This window comes from Colletes gigas, unplaced genomic scaffold, assembly GCF_013123115.1.
Source record: "Colletes gigas isolate AHSC1104 unplaced genomic scaffold, ASM1312311v1 Colletes_gigas_Sc00018, whole genome shotgun sequence".
Lineage (NCBI taxonomy): Eukaryota > Metazoa > Arthropoda > Insecta > Hymenoptera > Colletidae > Colletes > Colletes gigas.
In genome coordinates this window covers 4,575,821-4,597,099 of record NW_025106647.1, presented here as the reverse complement: position 1 = coordinate 4,597,099, position 21,279 = coordinate 4,575,821, and the positions used below count along the sequence as shown (strand labels likewise).

Here is a 21,279-nt window from a genome sequence, read left to right as displayed (position 1 = left end):
TTTTTTAAAGTTAAATTTAACCGATTACATTTAACATATGTTATTTTCAATGTACGAAGTACATGAATCTGGATGGTACTTTTCACAAAAACAGTCAAAACATAAAAATTTCAGGCACCACGTACATTTACTGAAAGTTTTGTTTTCACAGAAATTACAAAATTTTGTATTTAACTCTGATGGAAAGGCCGCTTCATTTACATTGATAAAATGTGAACGATTTTCGGATAGTCGTACCTTGTAGCTCGTACTTTTTACCTTATACTTCAGGTAAAAAGGGATATAGCTGGGAAAAACAGTTTTATGACATACCTGCTAACTTATGTTACTGTTCTACAATGAAACGCTATGTTTTGTACCTTTAAAAATATTCGACTATGTCCTTTTAAAATTTAAGATACAACCCATACTTTGTATTAAACTGGCAAACGGGATCACTTTTCCTTTGTTTCTAGTTAGTTCTATTTAGTTCGTCATAACCAATTGATACGGTTATTTCAAAACAATCGAGGAAAATCATTATTAATTAATTTCTGTAATTATTAATTCTACTGTTTTGTTTATGTTATAAAAGTAAGTACTCTTCTTATTGAAAAATACCACAGCGTGCACAATACTGGTAAAGAGGGGAATCTCATTTTAATTTATTAATTTTCAATCTTAAAGTATTTTGATTTTCAAAAATCGTATTAATAATATACATATGTGTGCTCATACATGGGAATAAAAAAAAATGTCTTTTTTTTCAATAATTAAAATATGATCAGGAGGTCTTAAAACGTGTATTTCCGTAAAATAAATTTTACAAAATTTTTTTTTCATTATGGGTACTTTGCTTATGTGCGCCTACATAGGTCGGAAAGTAAAAATGCCTGGGCAGTCGAGAATCTCGGCTCGAGAATCCAAATCATATGCCGTTAACGGGAGGTCGGATTTCAGTTGTTTAGAGCGAGAAGGCAAATGTGAGCCTTTCTCTCTCGACTCCCACGAGGCGATCCGAAATTACTTCGGGCAGCTTCGGAGAATCGAGAAAGAGAGCATGCGTCAGTTTGCCTTTGTCGACTTTCCGAAACTCCACGAGCTCACGTACGCGTATCTGGCATGTGTGCGTGTGCACCCGGCGGTGCTTTTCTGGCATCTCTGGTTTAAACATGGCGATTCTAGGGAAAAACTACTTAACCAATAATTGTACACTTTGACCTTAATATTATTTTTATCACGGTTTTTTGACTCCTTTAGTAGAAATAATGTTAAAACTAGCTTAGCTCAGAGGTGCCAGAAAGCATCCACGCATGCCAGATCACGCGAACGTGAACTCGTGGAGTTTCGGAAAGTCGACAAAGGCAAACTGACACATACCCTCTTTCTCGATTCTCCGAAGCTGGCCGAAGTAATTTCGGACCGCCTCGTGGGAGTCGAGAGAGAAAGGCTCACATTTGCCTTCACGCTCTTAACAACAGAAATCCGACCCTCCGTCAACGGCATACGATTTGGATTCTCGAGGCTTCTGGCACCTTTGCCTTAGCTAGCAAATGAATATCGAAATGGCAGACGTTGGTATGTCTTTCTTTTTCTTCTCACAAGTTGAAAAAAAGAAAGATATAGGAATATCCGTCATTTAAATTTACACGCTTTAAAATTAAAAAACTTCCGAGGTAGATATAATGTCTTCTTTCAACGCTTTTACGATGAATCTAAAATTAAGCTTATAATTAACCTGTACACGTAAAAGTTACCTATATTTTTTTTTCAAGTTCAAGCACGACATTATTTTATTCTACCAGAAAATTGAATAACAATTTAATGCATTTAGAATTTTATTCCGTGTATAATACTAAGGGCGAATATTTAATTCATTTCTCTTCTAAAATAAAAAAATTGTTAAAAAAAATTTGAATCGATTATCGATCAAACAAATTTTGTTCTTTTAACAGTATGTTTAATAAGTTCTTAATTTATTTTTTGCGTGCCACACTCTTTCATTGGATGTTAGGTTTATTTTGTAACTCGATTTTAATTCTGCGTACTTTAACGTTTTACTAAACTATTCTTTATTTCGTTTATTTGAATATTTTATCATTACTTGTATAAATAACGTTGTTAAAGAATTTTTTCTGATATTTACATCATTTAAATAACTGCTTGAGTGTATAATTTGTAATTTGAGAAAAAATTAGTTGATTTTATTTCTTACACATTTTTTGAATAAAATATTGCGAATATGTACATTTTTTACAGTTTGGCGTAAGTTTTTATTTATAAATATTGAAAAAGATTACCTCTTATAATATTTATCTTAAGTTTAACGATTTATCTGCAAAGCTACGAAGCGGTTACAGGAAGTTCGAAATCAGCTGTGAGCTGTCAAATTTCTCTATTGCGATTAATTTTTTGTCATTTATAGTTAATTTGATTAGCAATATTTTAAGAGAAATATTAGTCGTATAATCAGAATTCCATTTCTGTTATACGAAACACGTTTTACGAGTTTTAATACGAGAAATATTGTCATATACAAAAATTAGGTTAAAAATTTCCGACTGTGACAGAATAGGTGAATGTATGTTTAGGGCGAAAGTAAGAAGTATAGTAAACATAAGTAATGCACAATGTCTCCGGATCCAACGCAACAACCTATAGAGGAAACTTTAAATGCACCAAATTTACAAATTGATGTTAGAGGAATGAATGAATCAGACAGTGAGGATGATGATGCAGGAATGGCTGGATACATACCTTTATCTCAAGTACCTACAGATAGTGATCCAATGTTGTATGAAGATGAAGTATAACACTCATTTTATGATTCGATATTTATATAGGGTCAATATTTTTGTTAAAACACATATTTTACCTTTTAGGATGATGAATGGGTATCTAATGCAGGTGAATCTAGTCAAACATTGTCACTCTCGTCACTAGAACCACAACAAGTAAGTATTTATGTAGACTACAAAACTAATGTTACTGTATGTATTTGTATTAATTTACATTGTGCATAGGATTGTATGTCAGAAACAATTGAAGTTTGGTCATCCCCTCGTAATCGATCAAATATTGATATGGATGCAGACAAAATCAATCAAGTAAAATCCATGATGGCAACTTTCACGTTACCTACAGCAGCAATTCCAGAATGGGCAAATACTATATCTGAAGATGAATGGAAAGAACAACTTATTGGGCGTATTAAAGAAATACAAAATAGGGAAAAGTAAATTTAAGTATTTTAATTAATGCTTTTACATGAAATAATGCATGTGGTTTCTTACAAATTGGAAAGGTAATGTTTTCATTTTGTTTCTTTAAGTTACAGATCTAAATTACATTTCTATATTAATAAAAATGAAATTACATTTTATATATTTTTGCAAATTTCTGTGTATTAGGTATAATGCACTGTCTTAAGTTGTATACAGGAGAGAAATCTAACATTGTGTAAATTATAAGAAATAAAATTATTTATTTTATCTTAATTGCATTTTAGATTTTGAAATTCAAGCTCTTCATTTTACTGTAAATTTGTACCTTATTATCATCAATGCATTTTACTTTGTACTCACATTTGGTTTTTATTTATTATGGTAAATGATTATGTGATATGACATTGTTCAATATATGAAATCATGCTTCTCCCAGTCATACTTTGAAATAACACATATGCATCATCCATGGTCGTTGAATAAGGGCACAATGCACTTATAGTTCAAGTTCTGCACTAATAGTGGCAGCTTTGGTTGGATTCAATTTCATTCTTAGGGTGGCAACATCATCTTCTATTCTTATCAATTTTCGGAATTTCTGAAAGAAAAATGTTCCTCATATTTTATGAAATTAATAAGTGTAAGTATTACAGGATTCCAACTTCTAGATCATTTTTCAGTTATATACCTCAGAGGTAGTTCCTGATGTTGTGCACCAAATGTAAATCATGTAACCCGGAATACATAACATTGACGAAAGACCAGACAGCCATCCTAATACATGACTCCACCATGGATACTCGTATGTAAGGTATTTCACAGGGACAAACTTAATTATGTTGAATGTGAAGACGCCCTAATTTCAAATTTCATTTTTATTACTTATTGTTTTAGTCAATATTTTATAACATCAGAAATAGTAGCTAGAAGTTATATAGAATGGCCCCATACAAAGTGTTACAAAACATTAATTTCTTATTTTTATTAAATATCCAAGATCATCATTTTGATATTTAATAAAATAATGCTATTCTGAAAAAATTTAAAGACCTCCGTTTTTTTCGATCGACTTCCTAAAAAATTTAATTAACAAACAAAATGAAGTCGATATTTTCATTCATTTCTAGGGAAATAGCTTGTAACGCTTTATACAGTTTATCCTATACAGGGTGTCCCGTAACTAGTGTTACCTAATTCGTTAATTACTACGTAATTACTACGTAAATTACTAAATCGAATTTATTAATTATTTGTATTCGCTGTTTCCGAGGAAAAAGGAATAAAATCTTGGAATTTTTAGGAAATTAACCCTTCGCACCCGAGTGACGCTTCTCGCCAGAGTGTTTTAAAATTAAAATAAGAATTATTTTCAGAAAATTAAAATGGGCTCTCCGAGTTCGGACGGCCTTGAGCGCGCGGTAGGCGCGCGCCGTGATTGGTCAGTGTTTTTCGTTAATAATTCAAAAACGAAGCCCCATCCGACATTTTTGAAAAGGAAATTGTTGTTCAGAATCGTCTCAGCTACCCCCCATTTCCGGTTCTTACACTAGTTACGGGACACTATATGTACTTTGCAATTAAATATCTTACCACACAAATGACAGGAGTAGTAAATGTCCAACATATTTTCCACCAACAACACGGATAATAACCAATCATATCACGAATACCATCGTAAAAGCGGTTTACACCGAATGCCCACGAAATAGCAATGCACTCAAAGAACATTAAAAAGAGTAGACAAAATCCACTCACGGCATATGAATCTAAGAGTTGAAATACATACATTCCCCCCTGAAAATATTACGAGAACATTTTGTGTTACGCGTCTTATTTTAATTACGCATCATATAGCGAGAGTAATCAACTAACTAATTTACTCACTTCAGTAACGCAAGTAAGACCAATCAGATACGAGATAAAACAGACAATTGCTATGAACAACTCTTTTCGTTTTCTGAGAACGTGCGGCCACTCATCTACCGCGGCTGTTATGAAGCCTTCAACTGTACAAAACTATAAAACATAATAATCGATCGTAATTATCGAAGGCAGTTTCGTTAAGATATTTTAAGTTACCTGACTGTCTAAGCCAATAAGAATAAGCATGAAAAAGAATAAACAAGCCCAAATTGATGATCCAGGTAACTCAAGAACCGCGGAAGGATAAACCAGGAATGCTAATCCTGGACCTAGTTAAAACAATTACAAAAATAGAAATATTAAAAAAAGACAAATATATGCATACTGTTCCTTAATTTAATATAAATTTTAATTACCGGAGGCAGCTACGTCAGCAACAGGTTTCTGTTGTTCGTGAGCCATGAAACCGACTACAGAAAATATTACTACACCACTGAGCATACTCGTACATGAATTCACTGTACAGACGATGAGCGCATCCCTGAAACAAATACAAATAAGTAATATAAAATAGAGTCAAGTACTTAAAATTTCAGAGCTTTGAATAAAAAGAAAAGAATTAAACAAATTTCGTTTTTTTTTTTCATTAATAACAAAAACACAAATATCATTATCATTCTAGTACCACGGATATATTTACATGTTCCTATTTAAGTGGACCACACTGTATGCTCGAAGGAAATTACTTGATAGAAGAAGCGAGCATTATTCGAAGGAAGTACTTAAGCTACTTACTTATAAACGTTATTGTTGAACTTATTGTAGCTTCCGAGGGCAACCAGTGCTCCTAAACCCAGCGCATAAGAGAAAAATATTTGTGTCACTGCGTCTATCCACACCTACGAGTATTTATCGAAATATTAATTAAATCGTAATCCAGCGAAGCGCAGCATTTGAAGAAGTAAGGATAATTAACGTTTCAGTACTTCGGGATCGCCGAGTTTCGAAAGATTTGGTGTTGCGTAATATTTTAAACCTTCCATCGCTCCTGGAAGCGTTAATCCTCTTACCAACAAAAGAGCCAGCAATGCGTACGGGAATAATGATGTAAAATAAACAACCTGTGCGATCATTGATGATTATTAATATATACGTTCCGTTTGAGAGAAATATGTAGAAATATCTCTTTTTGGCAGTTCTTAATATCATGTAACAAAAAAATATTGCTTCCGTATGTAATAAGCTATTAAGCGAAACGATTAAAATTAATATTTTTTTTTTCTTTTATATAAAAAGTAACATTCTAAGCGCACTGCTGTTTAAAATTACTTTTCCAGTCCATTTTACGCCTTTCCAAATACAGAAGTAGCACATGATCCAGACGACGGCCAACGTGCCCGCCAATTCCCATCTTACACCACCCACGTCCTCTACGCCGTCGGAAATTTGAAGGGTGCGTCTCCTTTTCGAGGAAAAAGAAAAACAAACGATCGAACAATTGTTCCGAATGAAACATTTCATATTTTCCTTTACCGTGCGAACTTACTCCCAGAATTCTTTCACCGGATCCCTCAGCAATGCGTGACTTACGTTACCGATGGAAGTGGCGCATATAGTGTCGTCGTCTTCGGGCCAACACGTCGCTTCCAAACGTTCCGTGGTGGTGAGGCAGTAATGTGTGTTCCAGGAGTTATCGCACGTTCTCCACGGCACGTCTACACAAAACAAATTGCGAGAAAATTCTAGACGATGCATAGAACACATCGTGTATAACATGCCCATACCGATTCGCAATGAGACTAAAAAGTAAAAGAGCGCCCACGCCAGTATGATGATGTAGTACACGTTCGTCCAACAGGAGAGCACGCACGTAGCATAACCGATACCTGTTTGTAAAAAAGTTGAATGTCACAGGATAATATTCGTTCCCATTGTCGTGGTAATCGAACGATCCACAAGTAAACAAAATCATAGTTTCAAACCTTTAAAGATAGGAGCTATCTTGAAGACACCCAATCCACCTATGGTCATCATCTGACCTAAAGACAATTCCATCAGGAACATCGGCACCCCGGCGAGCGCGAGAGCGATAAAATAGGGAACCATGAAAGCACCGCCGCCATTTTTATAGCAGAGGTAAGGAAATCGCCACAAGTTTCCCAGTCCTATTGCCAAACCAACTACGGATAAAATGAACTCGACCTGCGGCAGAAGAAGATTCCGTCAGGGACTTATACCGGTAAATATCGGCGATACTGTCATAATCCTTGTAGATGGCAAAATAACGGTATTTTATCTACATATATTTACCAGTAATTTTTTCGATTTCCTTATTTAGAAACGAAGAATACAATGTTACGATTCGCAGCCGCGACTCCAGTGCATTTACCTTGCTACTCCAAGTGCCTCGCTCCGGCAGCGTTTTCGAATCCTTAGAAGTAGTAGATTGCAAGCATTGAATAGCTTCGAAATGTAAATCTTGATCTTTACCGCCGTTCGAGACCCTCAACGGCGGCTCAGCGAATAGGGCTTTTAGTTCTTGGACGGGACTGACGGGCTTTTGTGGCAGAGGACTTGTGGACCTGTCTACCTTAGATACTTTGGCTGATCCGCTCGAAGGCATTATTTTTCGTCCTGAATGTAGGGTCAACTGAATTTACCTCATCCTACCACACCTCTCTCGAATCTGTAAGAAGTATCTCAAAGAATACCATAAAATCAGTTTATACCTTCGAGTGTACATACGATGTTCGTTGCTCATCGATTAACAATTGATACTTAAGTTCACAGTGTTGAACAGTTTCGCGAACAGTGAGCTCCTCGGCGAACAACGAACACTGTTCGCGAGCTGGACGCGTTCGTAACACAATCTCATAGAATTTTGATCTTGTTCAGGCATTGTTAAAGTTTGTACATTGACATGCGTATATGGCGAAAATTAATAGCGAACAAGCTTATAACTTCTTTGTTGAGTATGTAGTGCGCGAGCTTTAGTGTGCAGGTACACGCTGCTGTTTCCGTTGGCGAACAGCTCGCGAACCGTTCTCTCCAATGTTGACGCGGCATTCAAATATTAATATACATATTGCGATATATTGCGACGTTTTGGCGCGAAAGTTATGATTCATAAATTAAATGGAACGATTGGCGCGGACAAGTTTGCAACGAGTAATAGATGAAAGATGTCTCGATCATTTTTGAGGAACTTTAAATGTTCAGCGGTCATCGTCGTTACGTGAGACACTGTTGTGCAAGGGTCTTGATGATGATGGATGACAGACAACGAGCCACTTCCGGGAATCACGTTTGTCAAACGTTGTTCCCATCGGGCAACCTTGTCCCATTTTAAATTAATCATCGGCGAAAAAAAGCGGTCATCGGCGAACACCACGTGAAACAGCGAACTTCGATCCGCGAACGTCACGCCACAATGGTATCGTGTCAATGTAAATTTTCAATTCACTGCGTCGAGGGTAAAGAATTAATTGATATATAGATAAAGAATTTATTGTTCCACCTTAAGTGCTTTATCTGTTATACATGTTAGATTAAAGAATGAACTGGTCTTCGAAGATAAACCAGCATCGAATTCACGGGTGCAACGTTCCTTTAAAGACAGTATTCCGAAGCGATTTGTAACTTCTGCGCTTCGATTGCGTAATATGTACCTTGTGATAAAAGAAAAATCCGGAATTTCTCATGAAATGCTTGAGATATTGTCAAAATCATTTCTTTTCTAAGTTGATACATTTGTCAGCCTTGTAAGCAAGTCATTGTCCGCCTGAAATTTTTTGCTTCTAACAAAATATCATGCACGGAAGTGTTGAAAATGTTAACGGTAGCCTACGGAGTCCGAAGTTCCGGTCGTTCATCTACCTCTGCGACTGACGAAACCATTGAAAAAGTTAAGAAAATTGTGCTCGAAAATCGTCGTGCGAGCATCAGGGAGATAGCAGCCAATATTGGTGTTTTGTTCGAGAGTGCTGAATGTTTTGTAGAAAGAGTATCGCATTGCTGTCGCTAAAGAAATGTTTTCTTTGGGCCAAAATGTTATCGAAAGCATTATTACCGGTGATGAGACCATGGGTCTATCAATATGACATCGAAACGAACCAACAATCATCGGAATGGAAAGCGTTTTCAGACGATCGAGGCGATCAAGGAGAATTCGCAGAAGGGGCTGAAGGCGATTCCAAAACCGGCCTGTGAAAAGTGGTTTGACGATTGAAAGAAGCATTGAAATATATATGTTGCTTGAAACGGAAATTACTTTGAAGGGAATAAAATAAATACCGATGAATAATTGAACCGTTTTCGTTTTATTGACAAATTCCGGGTACTTTTCGATCACAAGGTAAGCTCAATTGTATAGCAAACTGGCTTGAATGAATGAACGTAAATAAAGTTTAGAATACGTCCAGTCGGTGTTTCGGAACGAAGAATACAGAAGGACGATTTCTAATTAAAACTTAACGAAAGGTCCGTTAACGTATAAAATAGTATATAGAATAAGTTTATCTATATCCGCGAAAAAAAGGAAGTGTTAAGATTTAACGTCGATCGTAAGAAATTTTGTAGATGTAATGGTCACGTCTTACGCTAATGTCTTTTACAGAGAAAGAAAATGGTCGAAGGAAGAGACATTTGGAAACGTTTTTTTTCAACCGAACGGAACAGCTAGTCTTGAATAGACCTATAACGTGATCACTGATCAAGTAGTAACTGACACTTTATTAACAACCGTGATCGCGGCCGCGGAACAGGATTACTGTTCTGTCGCCATGCAGTTCGAGCAATGTACGTACGTGCACAATTTCACGACGAGATCCGAACGATATTTCCACTGGTACCGATATTTATTGCCGATAACAATCCATTAACTGTCGTAGAAAAGAAAAAATTATACGAGGAGTGTGGTCGTGCGTTGGCCCGGTCGTTATGTTCACAAATCGTGCTCGCGAAGGCGAGCGTCGAGATTTCTGCTATACTCTGCAGATCTACCCCACAATGCCGTTCAGTCCCCCAAGCACCAACACACCTATCGTTTCATTCAACAAATTAGTGCCACAGTGTCACTCTATATTTAGGTGCACTATGTGAATGATAAGAGAGCACCGGAGTCCAGTAATAACTGATTGACCACACCGATGGCTGGCGAATTGCTTCCTTCTTTGATGAACATGTTTAAAATACGGCGGACCACGCTTGATCTTGACTCTGCCCCGAAAAACCAAAAGCGCTTTGGTACAGGCTCCGTTAACAAATGGGTTGAAAATCATACTGATGTAAGTCACGTTTCATGCTGTTCCTCCTAAACTGGTATTTTGCGATTATTGTTTTAAACGCTGGATCCACCGAGCGGATAAAAATGACTTATTTCGTAATTTCTTATAATAATTATTCGCTTTTAGTACAATTTATTTCTTGTGACTTTTATCGTAACAGAAAATATAATGGATATTATATTGCGAAATAAGTTCGAAAGTAATCGATGCGCTGTACATTTCTGAGGTGAATCGACAATGTAATATTATAATGTGAAGTATAATATTTGTGTATTTTTTGGATCGATCGAACAATCAACAGTTAGAATCTTATTCAATTCTTTGTTACGAAAGTAAAAATAGGAATAGTAACTTTTCTTATAACGTAGAATTTCCTTGGTCGACAAAAATAATAAATGTACCGTGTATCTCCGGGTTAGATTCGTAATAAAAAGAATATAATGATTAAAAGCCAAGGAAATTAAACAAAAACGTGTGCGTAACTGGAATTGTAATATTAAAATAATGAAAGACGGAAATGAGCTATGAAGCAATGACAGCCGGAAACATTTTGTGAGCACTTTCTCTACCAGAGAGTTACTATAATTTCAGGGTCATAAATGAATTATCCGTTTAGTTAAAGTTGAAGCTCAGAAGTAGGAAGGCGATATTATGTGTTATAATATATTATAAATAACAAAAGAAAAAATTGTTAAACTGTTTAATGTAATTAATTTGCATGCAATAATTTGTCAGATAATACAAACTGATTTGTTAATTTAACCAATAAAGTAATTATCTGATTTCTTAAAATATAAAACAAATAATTTGTATTTTAATAATTAATTAATTTACAATTATTTATTATCGATCAGTTATATTCTGAATGTTTGATCATTTATTAGATCATAAGGCGTGAAAGAAAATCATTTAGTAAAAATACTCGTTAATGGGAAAAGGTTATCGAACAATATGGCCACTATATGCATCGTCGATAATTATTAAATAAATTGTAATGATAATAAAATAAACTAAATTTGAATTTCCGTAAAGATTTTCTTCTCAATTTCATACATTACAAAAGTATCACAAATTGTTGAAGTTTCTTTATCTGGAAAGCAATTTTTAAAAATTCTCGTTTATTTCTTTGCGAAGAAATTACTAAGGAACAGCAATTTAATAAGAAAAGGAAAATAAGTTTATTCAAATGTTGTACAGGGAACATTTGTAACGGTTAAGAAACCGTTGAATGCGTCTTCGTATTCAAACATCATTTATGGCTGTCACATGACCATTCCCTACATCCAAGCTGAGAGCCTACCGGCATGTGAATGTGAACATTGTGAACTGCTTCTGTTTCGATTAGTACGATACAATCTGAAAGAATACTGTGCAAAAGCAAACATAAAATTAAGAAAAATTTAAGAAGTTTTGTTGATTTAAGACTACATTATTGTGAACTATAATGGTTGGAAAAGGGAAGATGTATGTAATAAAGCGCAGTAAGTATTGTAAAATGCAATCTATTTGCACTACTATTCCATGAAATCTATTACGTACGAACATAATTATAATATTAAACTAATTTTTACTACTGTTAGATGGGCAAAAGGAAGATGTTCATTTTGACAAAATAACATCCAGAATTCAAAAATTATGTTACAATCTAGACATGGATTATGTGGACCCTGTAGGTTTCATTATTAACTATTCATTATTCATTGTTGTTTTTAAATGAAAACTATCCACAATTTGTTACGATAAGATAAATTGATGGCATTTTTACTTGTTTGTTTATAGTCCGCTATTACTTTCCGTGTTATCAATGGTTTGTATTCAGGAGTTACTACAATCGAGTTGGATAATCTTGCAGCAGAAATTGCAGCCACTATGACTACTAAACATCCAGATTATGCTATATTAGCTGCAAGGATTGCAGTTTCAAATCTTCATAAGGAAACGAAGAAAAGTTTTAGTGGTATTTCATTAATTATATTTAATATTAACTGTTGCACAAGGTTTCACCTGTTAATCGTTTATATAGAACAAAAAAGTTTTTAAACTTAATTACCAACAAACTATCATAAATGCTTTTGCTGTGAAACCAAACATAAGCAAGATATACATTCTGTAGTCGACATACTTGGTAATTTCTCTCCCAGTAGAAATTTTGCAATGTTCTATAGCTGATATTTTAAGTTGATCTACTGTTTTTACAATTTTACAATTACAAAGTTAAAATTTCATATATATATATATATTTGTATTTAAATAATTTGTTGGTTTATTTTTGTATTAATTGCTTTGTTTCATTTATAGAGGTAATGCATGATTTGCACAATGTAAAGGAACCATATACGAATGGACCCAGGCCTGTTATTAGTGAAAAATATTACAATATCATAAAAAATAATGCAAGTAGATTGAATTCTGCAATAATTTATGAGAGAGATTTTAGCTACAATTATTTCGGCTTTAAAACACTCGAGAGAAGTTATTTATTAAAAATACATGGAAAAGTTGTTGAAAGACCACAGCACATGTTAATGAGAGTTGCAGTTGCTATCCATGGTGAAGATACCGATAGAGCTATAGAAACTTATAATTTTTTATCAGAACGATATTTTACACATGCGTCGCCAACGCTTTTTTCTGCGTGCACTATAAAACAGCAAATGTCTAGGTACATTCCTAATATAAATAATAAAATGCATTTCATTCCATAATTTAAAATTCATTTTTTTTTTGCAGTTGTTTTCTCTTAACAATGAGTGAAGATAGCATTGAAGGAATTTATAATACATTAAAAAATTGTGCACTTATTAGTAAATCAGCTGGTGGTATTGGACTCAATGTACATTGTATCAGAGCAAAGGGTACACCAATAGCTGGTACACTTGGTGTATCTAATGGTTTGGTCCCAATGATCCGAGTGTTTAATAACACAGCTCGATATGTCGATCAAGGTGGAAATAAAAGACCAGGAGCATTTGCTATATACTTAGAACCATGGCATGCAGATATTTTTGAATTTTTGGATCTAAAAAAAAATACTGGTAAATTCCTGATTAAATATACATTTAATAATACTTTCATATTTGCATAATATTATGTTTAATTATGATTAATAGGTAAAGAAGAGAATAGAGCAAGAGAACTATTTTATGCATTATGGATTCCTGATCTTTTCATGAAAAGAGTTTTAGAAAATGGTGTTTGGACTTTAATGTGTTCGCATGAATCTCCTGGCCTGCATGATGTGTGGGGCGATGAATTTGAAGCTCTTTACACACGGTACATCATTTAATATTACGCAATTAAATGTTTATTATTCTTATACAAATATGCTGTATTAGGTACGAAAACGAGAAGCGATATAAACGACAAATTCAAGCCAGAGATCTATGGACTGCCATTCTTATTTCACAAGTTGAAACAGGGACTCCTTATATGCTCTATAAGGATCATTGTAATCGTAAATCAAATCATCAAAATATTGGAACAATTAAGTGTAGTAATTTATGTACAGAAATTGTACAATATTCCAGTCCAGATGAAGTTGCTGTATGTAATTTGGCTTCAATCGCCGTTAATATGTTTGTGGATACTATTAATAAAACTTTTGATTTCCAAAAACTTCGTAAAGTAACAAAAACTGTTGCATATAATTTGGATAAACTTATCGACGTTAATTACTATCCAATTCCGGAATCACAAACATCAAATTTAAGACATAGGCCTATTGGTAAATGTCTTTAATCATTATGCACAGTGCAAATATGTTAATTTATTCATAATCATAAAAATATGTGTCACATGTATCGTAGGTATTGGAATACAAGGACTAGCAGATGCATTTCTTTTAATGCGGTTTCCATTTGAAAGTGAAGAGGCACAACAACTTAATGTTCAAATATTTGAAACATTATACTATAGTGCATTAGAGGCTAGTTGTGAAATCGCTATGGAAAAGGGTACATATGAAACTTACAAAGGCAGTCCAGTTAGTAAAGGAGTAAGTAAACTAAATTGTAGGAATAATTCAAGTATAATTTAATATTAAATTTATAATAATTTTCTTTGCGATGTCATAGCATATAAATAATGTTATTAACATTTTTAGATTTTACAATACGATATGTGGGATGTCACCCCAACTGATTTGTGGGATTGGAAATCATTGAAAGAAAAAATTGCAAAACATGGAGTCAGAAATTCACTGCTAATTGCTCCCATGCCAACAGCTTCTACTGCACAAATTTTAGGAAATAATGAATCTATAGAACCATATACAAGTAATATTTATACAAGACGAGTATTATCTGGTGAATTTCAAGTGGTGAATCCTCACTTATTACGAGATTTAACTGAAAGAGATCTATGGGATGAGGATATGAAAAATGAAATAATAGCAAATAATGGCTCTATTCAGGTTAATACTGTGTACATTTTTTATTTATACTACTAAATAATTACTTTGAAGAACGTATATTAATATGAGTTGACTTCCATAGGAAATTGAACGTATACCAGCAGATTTGAAAATACTTTATAAAACTGTTTGGGAAATATCACAAAAAACGATCTTAAAAATGGCAGCAGATCGTGGTGCGTTCATTGATCAATCACAATCATTAAATGTTCATATGGCTAAACCAACGACAGAAAAATTAACTTCAATGCATTTTTATGGATGGCAAATGGTAGGCTTAAAAAGTTATATTAATACATCCTTCTCGCTTCACATTTAGATTTCTAATATTATTGATAAACGTACAAAATATTCGATTGCTGCAGGGTTTGAAGACCGGTATGTATTACTTGAGAACAAAACCGGCTGCGAATGCTCTTCAATTTACAGTTGATAAATTAAAATTACGAAATACTAATACTGTTATGGCTAATCAGTCTCTGAATTCCGAAAATGGAAATGTTGAAGAATTGTCTACTCCACAGAAGAATGGATGGGTGAAAAATAAAAGTAATGGAGACATCGAAGCTATGACATGTTCTCTTGAAAATGGAGATGCATGCATGGCCTGTGGATCATAAATATAAACATTTTGATGATTCTATTTTATACTTTAATTTTTTACCTAGAAATATAATAAATGTAAAATATTTTACAAGTTTATAAGTATTATAATTAACAACATGTGATTTGTTAAAGATCCTGAAATAAAATATTTTATTGTCATATATTTTATAATACATTGCCATTCAGTTTTGAATATTTAATTATCATTTAAAAGTTTCTTGAAATACATACAAATTCAGAATTTCGCGCAATGCAGGATAGGTAACTAATTGTACGTAGGCTATGCTGATAAATTGTTGTGTTGTATTGTATGTGTTGTAGTCAAGTATTCGGGGGTAGCGTTACTACGGTAGTCAAGTAAAATGTCAAATTCCGAGTGAGTAGATATATACGTAATAGTCGCGTTCCAGTTGTGTCGAATAAATTTCGTTGACTATCTAGAGCGAGTACATTATTTTCGACACATTTGTGAGTGATTCGGCATTGCGCCGATTAAATATATATTACCCTTATTATTTTAATCGCGAGAAAAGAAGGTGTAAATAAAATGATACTCTGCTGCAACGAATTTAGGCAATGATGCGCCAGCTGATGCGTTTGACATATTGACAGTTGATATGGGCAGTAATTGTTGCCCATATTTTCGTATGAAACATTTTACGCAATTTGTTTCATTTAACGTACAGAATGGCGGATATAGAATATTTATTTCATTTAAATAAATACGTACGGCCTGAATCTTTGGCGGAACTTTGTTTTCGAGTAATCTGCAAAAATTTAGACATTATCTCGGTAAAAGAGCAATGGGATAAAGAAAACTCTTTACGGAGCCTTTCGAAAGGATTGGTTTTGCCGACCGACATATGTGATAAACTTATCGAATACATTCTACGAAGTGATACAATAGAATTCCATGATGAAATTTTTCATATATTCAGTGATACATCAACAACTAAACTTAAACGTGTCAAAGTTGTGAGATCTAACATGACTAACCAATCAGCGCAAATTTTAATATCTCATAAACTTGTGGAATTAGAACTTACTGATTGTCCTTATGTCACAGAAGCTGCTATTGAATATATTAATGCCAATGCAAGTAATTTGCACAGTTTAGCATGTCGAGGAAAGAATTCTTTCATCAACCTGGCGGCATTTTATGGTAAGAATACAAATAATTTTTCTTTTTTATTCGGTACGATTAAGTAGATTATACAATAACAATATTAGTTGTCATAAGACTTTATTTCTAAAATATTATTAATTCAAATTACCAGAATATGACAAACGAGGATATGTGTTCAAGATACCAAATCTACGAAGTCTGGCTTTAGAATATATTAAACTTCCGCCGCAGCAGTACAATTTACTTTTCACTGGATTAAGCAATTTGACACATCTAGATTTATCCAACAATTTCTATATAGTCTATCTTCATTCTTATGACATGCTCCCTAATTTAGTATCATTAATTTTACATAATGCCAGAATTAATATTCAGGCAGAAGCTTTTGTTAACAGCATTTGCCATTTAAAAAATTTAAGGTACTTAATAGTTTTTCATTTATTTTTACTTTATAAAATATGTAATGTTTCAAATGAAATGTTTAATGTAACATTGTAATGTCTGTGATTAGGCATTTGGATATATCCCAACTGGAGTCTTCGCAAGGAAGATTTGAAAATCCTAATACTATCCTGTCCAACATTGTGAATGTTTTGCCACAATTAACTTCTTTGGATATTAGTGGAACAAATTTAGCAGGAATACAAATAGTAGACCGTGGAATACAAGCAGTTGAACACTCCTCTTATTTTGAGTTCGATGATATTAGTAATAGCAAGCATTGTGATATACCAGGTCTTGCTTCCAGACTAGACAGACCTTTACAATTTTTGGGGCTCTATGGAACAAATGATGGGGCTTGTAGACGACGTAATATTCCAGCAAAATTGGTAAATGATAACAAAAAGACATTACATAATACTTATTTTTATATGATATTTTCAATGTTTATTTTCCTAAGTTTATTGTATTTTTGAATGTTAGATAGCAGGGGATGCAAATGAAGACCAGATATTGGTTGCAGCTCATGTTTATATGAATAATAGACCTGGTTTGTTATTGAAAGTACTGAATGATCTTTATCGCGTGTACAGATTTGAAAATTGTCATAGAATGGATCAAGCACTTTGTGCAATATTAGAGGCAATGGAAAAGCATCCACTAGAAAAACCTATACAAATACATGGGAGGTATTCAATCATCAATAATAGAATAAGTTACATGTTGAGAAATACATATATGTTTAAAAACTTTGATACAGAATATGATTCTTTTACAGTGGAACATTACTTCGTGTCATAAAAATGAAAGAAAAAAATGAGTTAGAACCGCGATTGAAAGAAAGAATTGTTTCTACTCTTCTTACTGGAATGAGCATGTATAAAAACGAGGAAAGTATAATGTGCAATGTTTGCCTAATATTATGTCAATTCCGTTTACCACAGGATATTGTATGTATCATACCTATTTAAATTAATAACATTTAGTCTGTATTTTAAAATTTAATCAAAAAGAATTTTTTTTTCCGTTCAGGACAAAACATAAAAGGGATTCAAAATAATTTTATGTGCTCAAGAAATGCTGCCATAAAAACCAAAAAATTCTTGTTGATTGCATCATTCTTAATAAGTAATTGTTTTCTAATAAATTAGGATTTCATTTAGTAAATACAGATTTTATATTATGTAATGAATCAAAATGTTGCATATTATTCAAAATCGTTTCATATGCTTAAAAAATGCTACATAATGACCAAAAAATTTGTATTGTTTGCATCATTCTTAATAAGCAATTACTTTCTAATAAATTAAGATCTCATTTAGTAAATAAAGATCTTATACAATGTAATAAATCAAAGTTTTACGTAGTATTCCAAATTTTTAATATGTTCAAGAAATGCTGCCATAAAGACCAAAAAATTCTTTTTGATTGCATCATTCTTAATAAGCAATTATTGTCTAATAAATTAAGATTTTATTTAGTAAATAAAGATCTTATATCACGTAATAAATCAAAATATTACATATTATTTATATTGAACATTTAGTTATGGCTGTTCATATTATACAATATTTTGTGGATGATAAAAATATATCTAATTGTAACATATTATTTATGTTCTATGAGATGTCAAATTATGAAACATTGGTGAAACTACTTTTACATTCGGTTAAACACACACATCAAGGAGGGTATATTCAACGAATTGGAATATATATTTTGAACACTTTGGCATGCCATGTAACAGGCAGAGAGAAGCGTTTATTAGGCAACCTCGGTTGTATTAAGACAATGCTTGAATTAATACAATATAGAGTTCGCTTTAAAGTGTTTGATGATATTTTGGAAGTAATATGGTCAACAGTGTGGAACATGACCGATGAAACACCTATAAATTGCGAACGATTTTTGAATGAAAATGGCATGGAGCTATTTCGTAAATGTGTGAAGGCGTGTATTATTGTAGTTTAAATAAAATCAGTGATGAAAATTGCAGTATATTGTTACAAATAAGATTTGTTTTTACAGCAATATAGTCACAAACAAGAAGTATTAAAAAATATGATGGGATTATTAGGCAATATAGCTGAAATACAACATCTGAGAGTACATTTAGTACAAGAAGACTACATGATGTTTGTTGAAAAATTATTACATTCTGGTAGCGATAACATTGAGGTATTTTAATATCTATAATTCACTCAATAATTGTACTTTTACAATATTTGAAATCTTTGTTCTATGATTAGATACCTTATAATGCTGCTGGTATACTAGCTCATATAGCATCTGATGGTGTTGAAGCATGGACAATTGAAAGACCAAATAGGAATAAAATACTTGAGCTTATGGTTGAAGCTATTGAACAGTGGGATATATTTTCAGAACGCCATATGAATTACTGCTCGTTTGTACCATTATTGCGTTTGTTAGATGTATATCATACACCACAATGTCAGCATTGGGCAGTTTGGGCTCTTGCTAATCTCACGACTGTTTACCGTAAGTTTACCATTGTTAAATTTAATTTTATTGTAACTTGTAGATTGCTTTTTTTTGATAAAGTTTTGATCATTTACATAATAGAATTCTTAATAATATACTTATAAAAAAATTGAGAATGATTGATTTTTCTTTCTTTTTTTTTTTTATTTATTCATGCTAAGAAGAATGTTTAACTCTTAATAAAAGTATAAGTAACACAAGTAATTTGTATTAGAACGATAATTATTCTTTTAACAGCTCATAGATATTGCATATTTGTTGTACGAGAAGGAGGTTTTGAGAAATTAAATACTTTAATGTCTGATCCAAGACCATATGAACGTATAAAAGAACTTGCACATTTTGTAATTGAAAATTGCTATCATAGTAACAACTCCAATGATGCATAAGACCATCAATCACCTGTAAATGTAGAATTTGGTTTAGTCGATTAAGAAATAATTTGCACTGTTATAATTTAAATGTAACACCATCTGAAGTAAAATATTTCATATTTATACTTCTAATCAACAAGTGTGAGTAAGATTATTACAACATGCTAAAATATTTGTATGTTTATTTGCTAGAATGTACATTTCAAGTTGAATGACTGCTCAAACAATCTTACTCACACTTTCCTTACATGAACATTTTATCGCATATTTTATTTATTACATGTTATGAAATATTTCTAAAGTGTGTATGAAAGGAATTATTATCGTATCCATTATTAATTAGTTGGCATAAAATATTTTTGATATTTACATTGGAGGACAAAATTATAAAATACCTTATTTGATTGACACTAATGTAGGTATAACAATACTTACTTAACAAAGAAGGAGAATGAATATAAAAATAATGTTCCTAAAATACTATCGAGATGTAAACAAACAGAAAGTATCAAAATATTTCCCAGTAATATTCCGAAATTGAGGTAGAACAAAATTATGAGACACTACTTATATTTGTGTACATTGCCTTAGAAACCTTTTATTGGAGCAAGTTTGCTAATATAAAATACAAAAAAAATAAAATTAAAAGTATGCGATATGGTAGATCATTAGCATGGAAAACCAGCATTAAAAACAGAAATTGTACAATTGAAAGCAAAAGAAGAAAATTTAAAACAGAGAATAGAAGAGATCGGAAAAACTAACAACTTTTTCTTCAAAACATCAAAGAACAGTTGTAAAAAGTGAGGTGGATGTTAGTAGAGTACAGTAGATCGAAATCGAGTTTGTCGATGGTCAAATAAAATGTACTGATTTTTTTAAATTAATCGAAGGACAAATTCATAACTATGGTAGTAGATTAGTTGGAGAAGATTTTATATTGCAGAATGATAACGTAATTAATTATGTAACTAAAATTATACAAAAACTATTTTAATGCCATTTAATTAAATTGGCCAGTACGATCTCCGCATCGTAATATTATAGAAAATATATGAAGACAACTTAACAGAAAGTTGTACAAAGGTGGTAATCAATACAATAAGATTAATGAATTAAAAAGAGCGATTTTATGTGCATGAATAGACTGATGAAATTTGCACAAAAAAATTATACAAAAATTTGCCTAATCGATGTAGTATAAAATAAAGACGAATCTACATTATAAAAAATATAATAATTTTGTTTAATTGTCTACATTTTATTCATTTTCAAAGATAGTGTCTTATAATTTTATCCAAGTGAAATTGTATTATTCAGGTTTATATAGAAAATTTCTTGTAATATTATTCGTTTAGTTCATGAAAATATTACTTAAAAATAAATAATCTTATTTTACATGTAATATTGTTCATATACTAACTATATACTATTGTTCTATACTAAGTGTATGTATAGTATGAGT

The 21,279-nt window shown here is 32.5% G+C and overlaps 4 protein-coding genes across 5 annotated transcripts; 3 read left to right on the top strand and 1 right to left on the bottom strand.

The window, feature by feature from the left end:
* The first annotated feature begins 1,500 nt into the window (after nt 1-1,500).
* LOC122400541 (male-enhanced antigen 1) lies at nt 1,501-4,143 on the top strand. 2 transcript variants are annotated; one of them, XM_043402069.1, is made up of 5 exons: nt 1,501-1,655; nt 2,571-2,786; nt 2,862-2,933; nt 3,003-3,214; nt 3,884-4,143. In XM_043402069.1, the coding sequence occupies exons 2-5, from the start codon at nt 2,610-2,612 to the stop codon at nt 3,900-3,902; spliced, it is 480 nt and encodes a 159-aa protein (XP_043258004.1). In that variant the 5' UTR covers nt 1,501-1,655; nt 2,571-2,609; the 3' UTR covers nt 3,903-4,143. The 2 variants fall into 2 exon arrangements, with proteins under 2 accessions (XP_043258004.1, XP_043258003.1); XM_043402068.1 differs by lacking the exon at nt 1,501-1,655 and having other exon boundaries at nt 2,332-2,786.
* LOC122400540 (sodium- and chloride-dependent GABA transporter 1-like) lies at nt 3,565-10,042 on the bottom strand. The gene is made up of 14 exons (XM_043402067.1): nt 9,872-10,042; nt 7,456-7,752; nt 7,049-7,268; nt 6,851-6,952; nt 6,613-6,781; nt 6,396-6,528; nt 6,053-6,187; nt 5,862-5,965; nt 5,483-5,607; nt 5,283-5,395; nt 5,088-5,219; nt 4,794-4,997; nt 3,892-4,059; nt 3,565-3,801 (listed from the first exon to the last, which is right to left on the bottom strand). Exons 2-14 carry the CDS (start codon nt 7,687-7,689, stop codon nt 3,700-3,702), a joined length of 1,941 nt encoding a protein of 646 aa, XP_043258002.1. The 5' UTR covers nt 7,690-7,752; nt 9,872-10,042; the 3' UTR covers nt 3,565-3,699.
* Nucleotides 10,043-11,694: 1,652 nt separating this feature from the next.
* Nucleotides 11,695-15,382, top strand: LOC122400407 (ribonucleoside-diphosphate reductase large subunit). The gene is made up of 11 exons (XM_043401857.1): nt 11,695-11,832; nt 11,932-12,020; nt 12,131-12,308; nt 12,650-13,013; nt 13,082-13,386; nt 13,462-13,624; nt 13,687-14,075; nt 14,158-14,345; nt 14,454-14,762; nt 14,845-15,033; nt 15,128-15,382. The coding sequence occupies exons 1-11, from the start codon at nt 11,796-11,798 to the stop codon at nt 15,380-15,382; spliced, it is 2,466 nt and encodes an 821-aa protein (XP_043257792.1). The 5' UTR covers nt 11,695-11,795.
* Nucleotides 15,383-15,755: 373 nt separating this feature from the next.
* On the top strand, nt 15,756-21,023 carry LOC122400409 (protein zer-1 homolog). Its single transcript, XM_043401862.1, has 9 exons — nt 15,756-16,530; nt 16,646-16,913; nt 17,006-17,324; nt 17,419-17,624; nt 17,714-17,885; nt 18,562-18,885; nt 18,964-19,113; nt 19,185-19,437; nt 19,678-21,023. The coding sequence occupies exons 1-9, from the start codon at nt 16,056-16,058 to the stop codon at nt 19,827-19,829; spliced, it is 2,319 nt and encodes a 772-aa protein (XP_043257797.1). The 5' UTR covers nt 15,756-16,055; the 3' UTR covers nt 19,830-21,023.
* Nucleotides 21,024-21,279: the final 256 nt, after the last annotated feature.

Excerpts from the sequence above, each read along its gene's own strand:
- LOC122400409 (XM_043401862.1), top strand. The coding sequence starts at position 16,056 with ATGGCGGATATAGAATATTTATTTCATTTAAATAAATACGTACGGCCT. Across the intron at positions 16,914-17,005 it reads TGCCATTTAAAAAATTTAAG|GCATTTGGATATATCCCAAC; the intron begins GTACTTAATAGT and ends GTCTGTGATTAG. Across the intron at positions 17,325-17,418 it reads GTAATATTCCAGCAAAATTG|ATAGCAGGGGATGCAAATGA; the intron begins GTAAATGATAAC and ends TTTGAATGTTAG.
- LOC122400541 (XM_043402069.1), top strand. The coding sequence starts at position 2,610 with ATGTCTCCGGATCCAACGCAACAACCTATAGAGGAAACTTTAAATGCA. Across the intron at positions 2,787-2,861 it reads CAATGTTGTATGAAGATGAA|GATGATGAATGGGTATCTAA; the intron begins GTATAACACTCA and ends TTTACCTTTTAG. Across the intron at positions 2,934-3,002 it reads CGTCACTAGAACCACAACAA|GATTGTATGTCAGAAACAAT; the intron begins GTAAGTATTTAT and ends CATTGTGCATAG.
- LOC122400540 (XM_043402067.1), bottom strand. The coding sequence starts at position 7,689 with ATGCCTTCGAGCGGATCAGCCAAAGTATCTAAGGTAGACAGGTCCACA. Across the intron at positions 6,953-7,048 it reads GATAGCTCCTATCTTTAAAG|GTATCGGTTATGCTACGTGC; the intron begins GTTTGAAACTAT and ends TTTTACAAACAG. Across the intron at positions 4,060-4,793 it reads CTACTCCTGTCATTTGTGTG|GGCGTCTTCACATTCAACAT; the intron begins GTAAGATATTTA and ends ATTTGAAATTAG.
- LOC122400407 (XM_043401857.1), top strand. The coding sequence starts at position 11,796 with ATGGTTGGAAAAGGGAAGATGTATGTAATAAAGCGCA. Across the intron at positions 14,346-14,453 it reads GCAGTCCAGTTAGTAAAGGA|ATTTTACAATACGATATGTG; the intron begins GTAAGTAAACTA and ends TAACATTTTTAG. Across the intron at positions 15,034-15,127 it reads ATTTTTATGGATGGCAAATG|GGTTTGAAGACCGGTATGTA; the intron begins GTAGGCTTAAAA and ends CGATTGCTGCAG.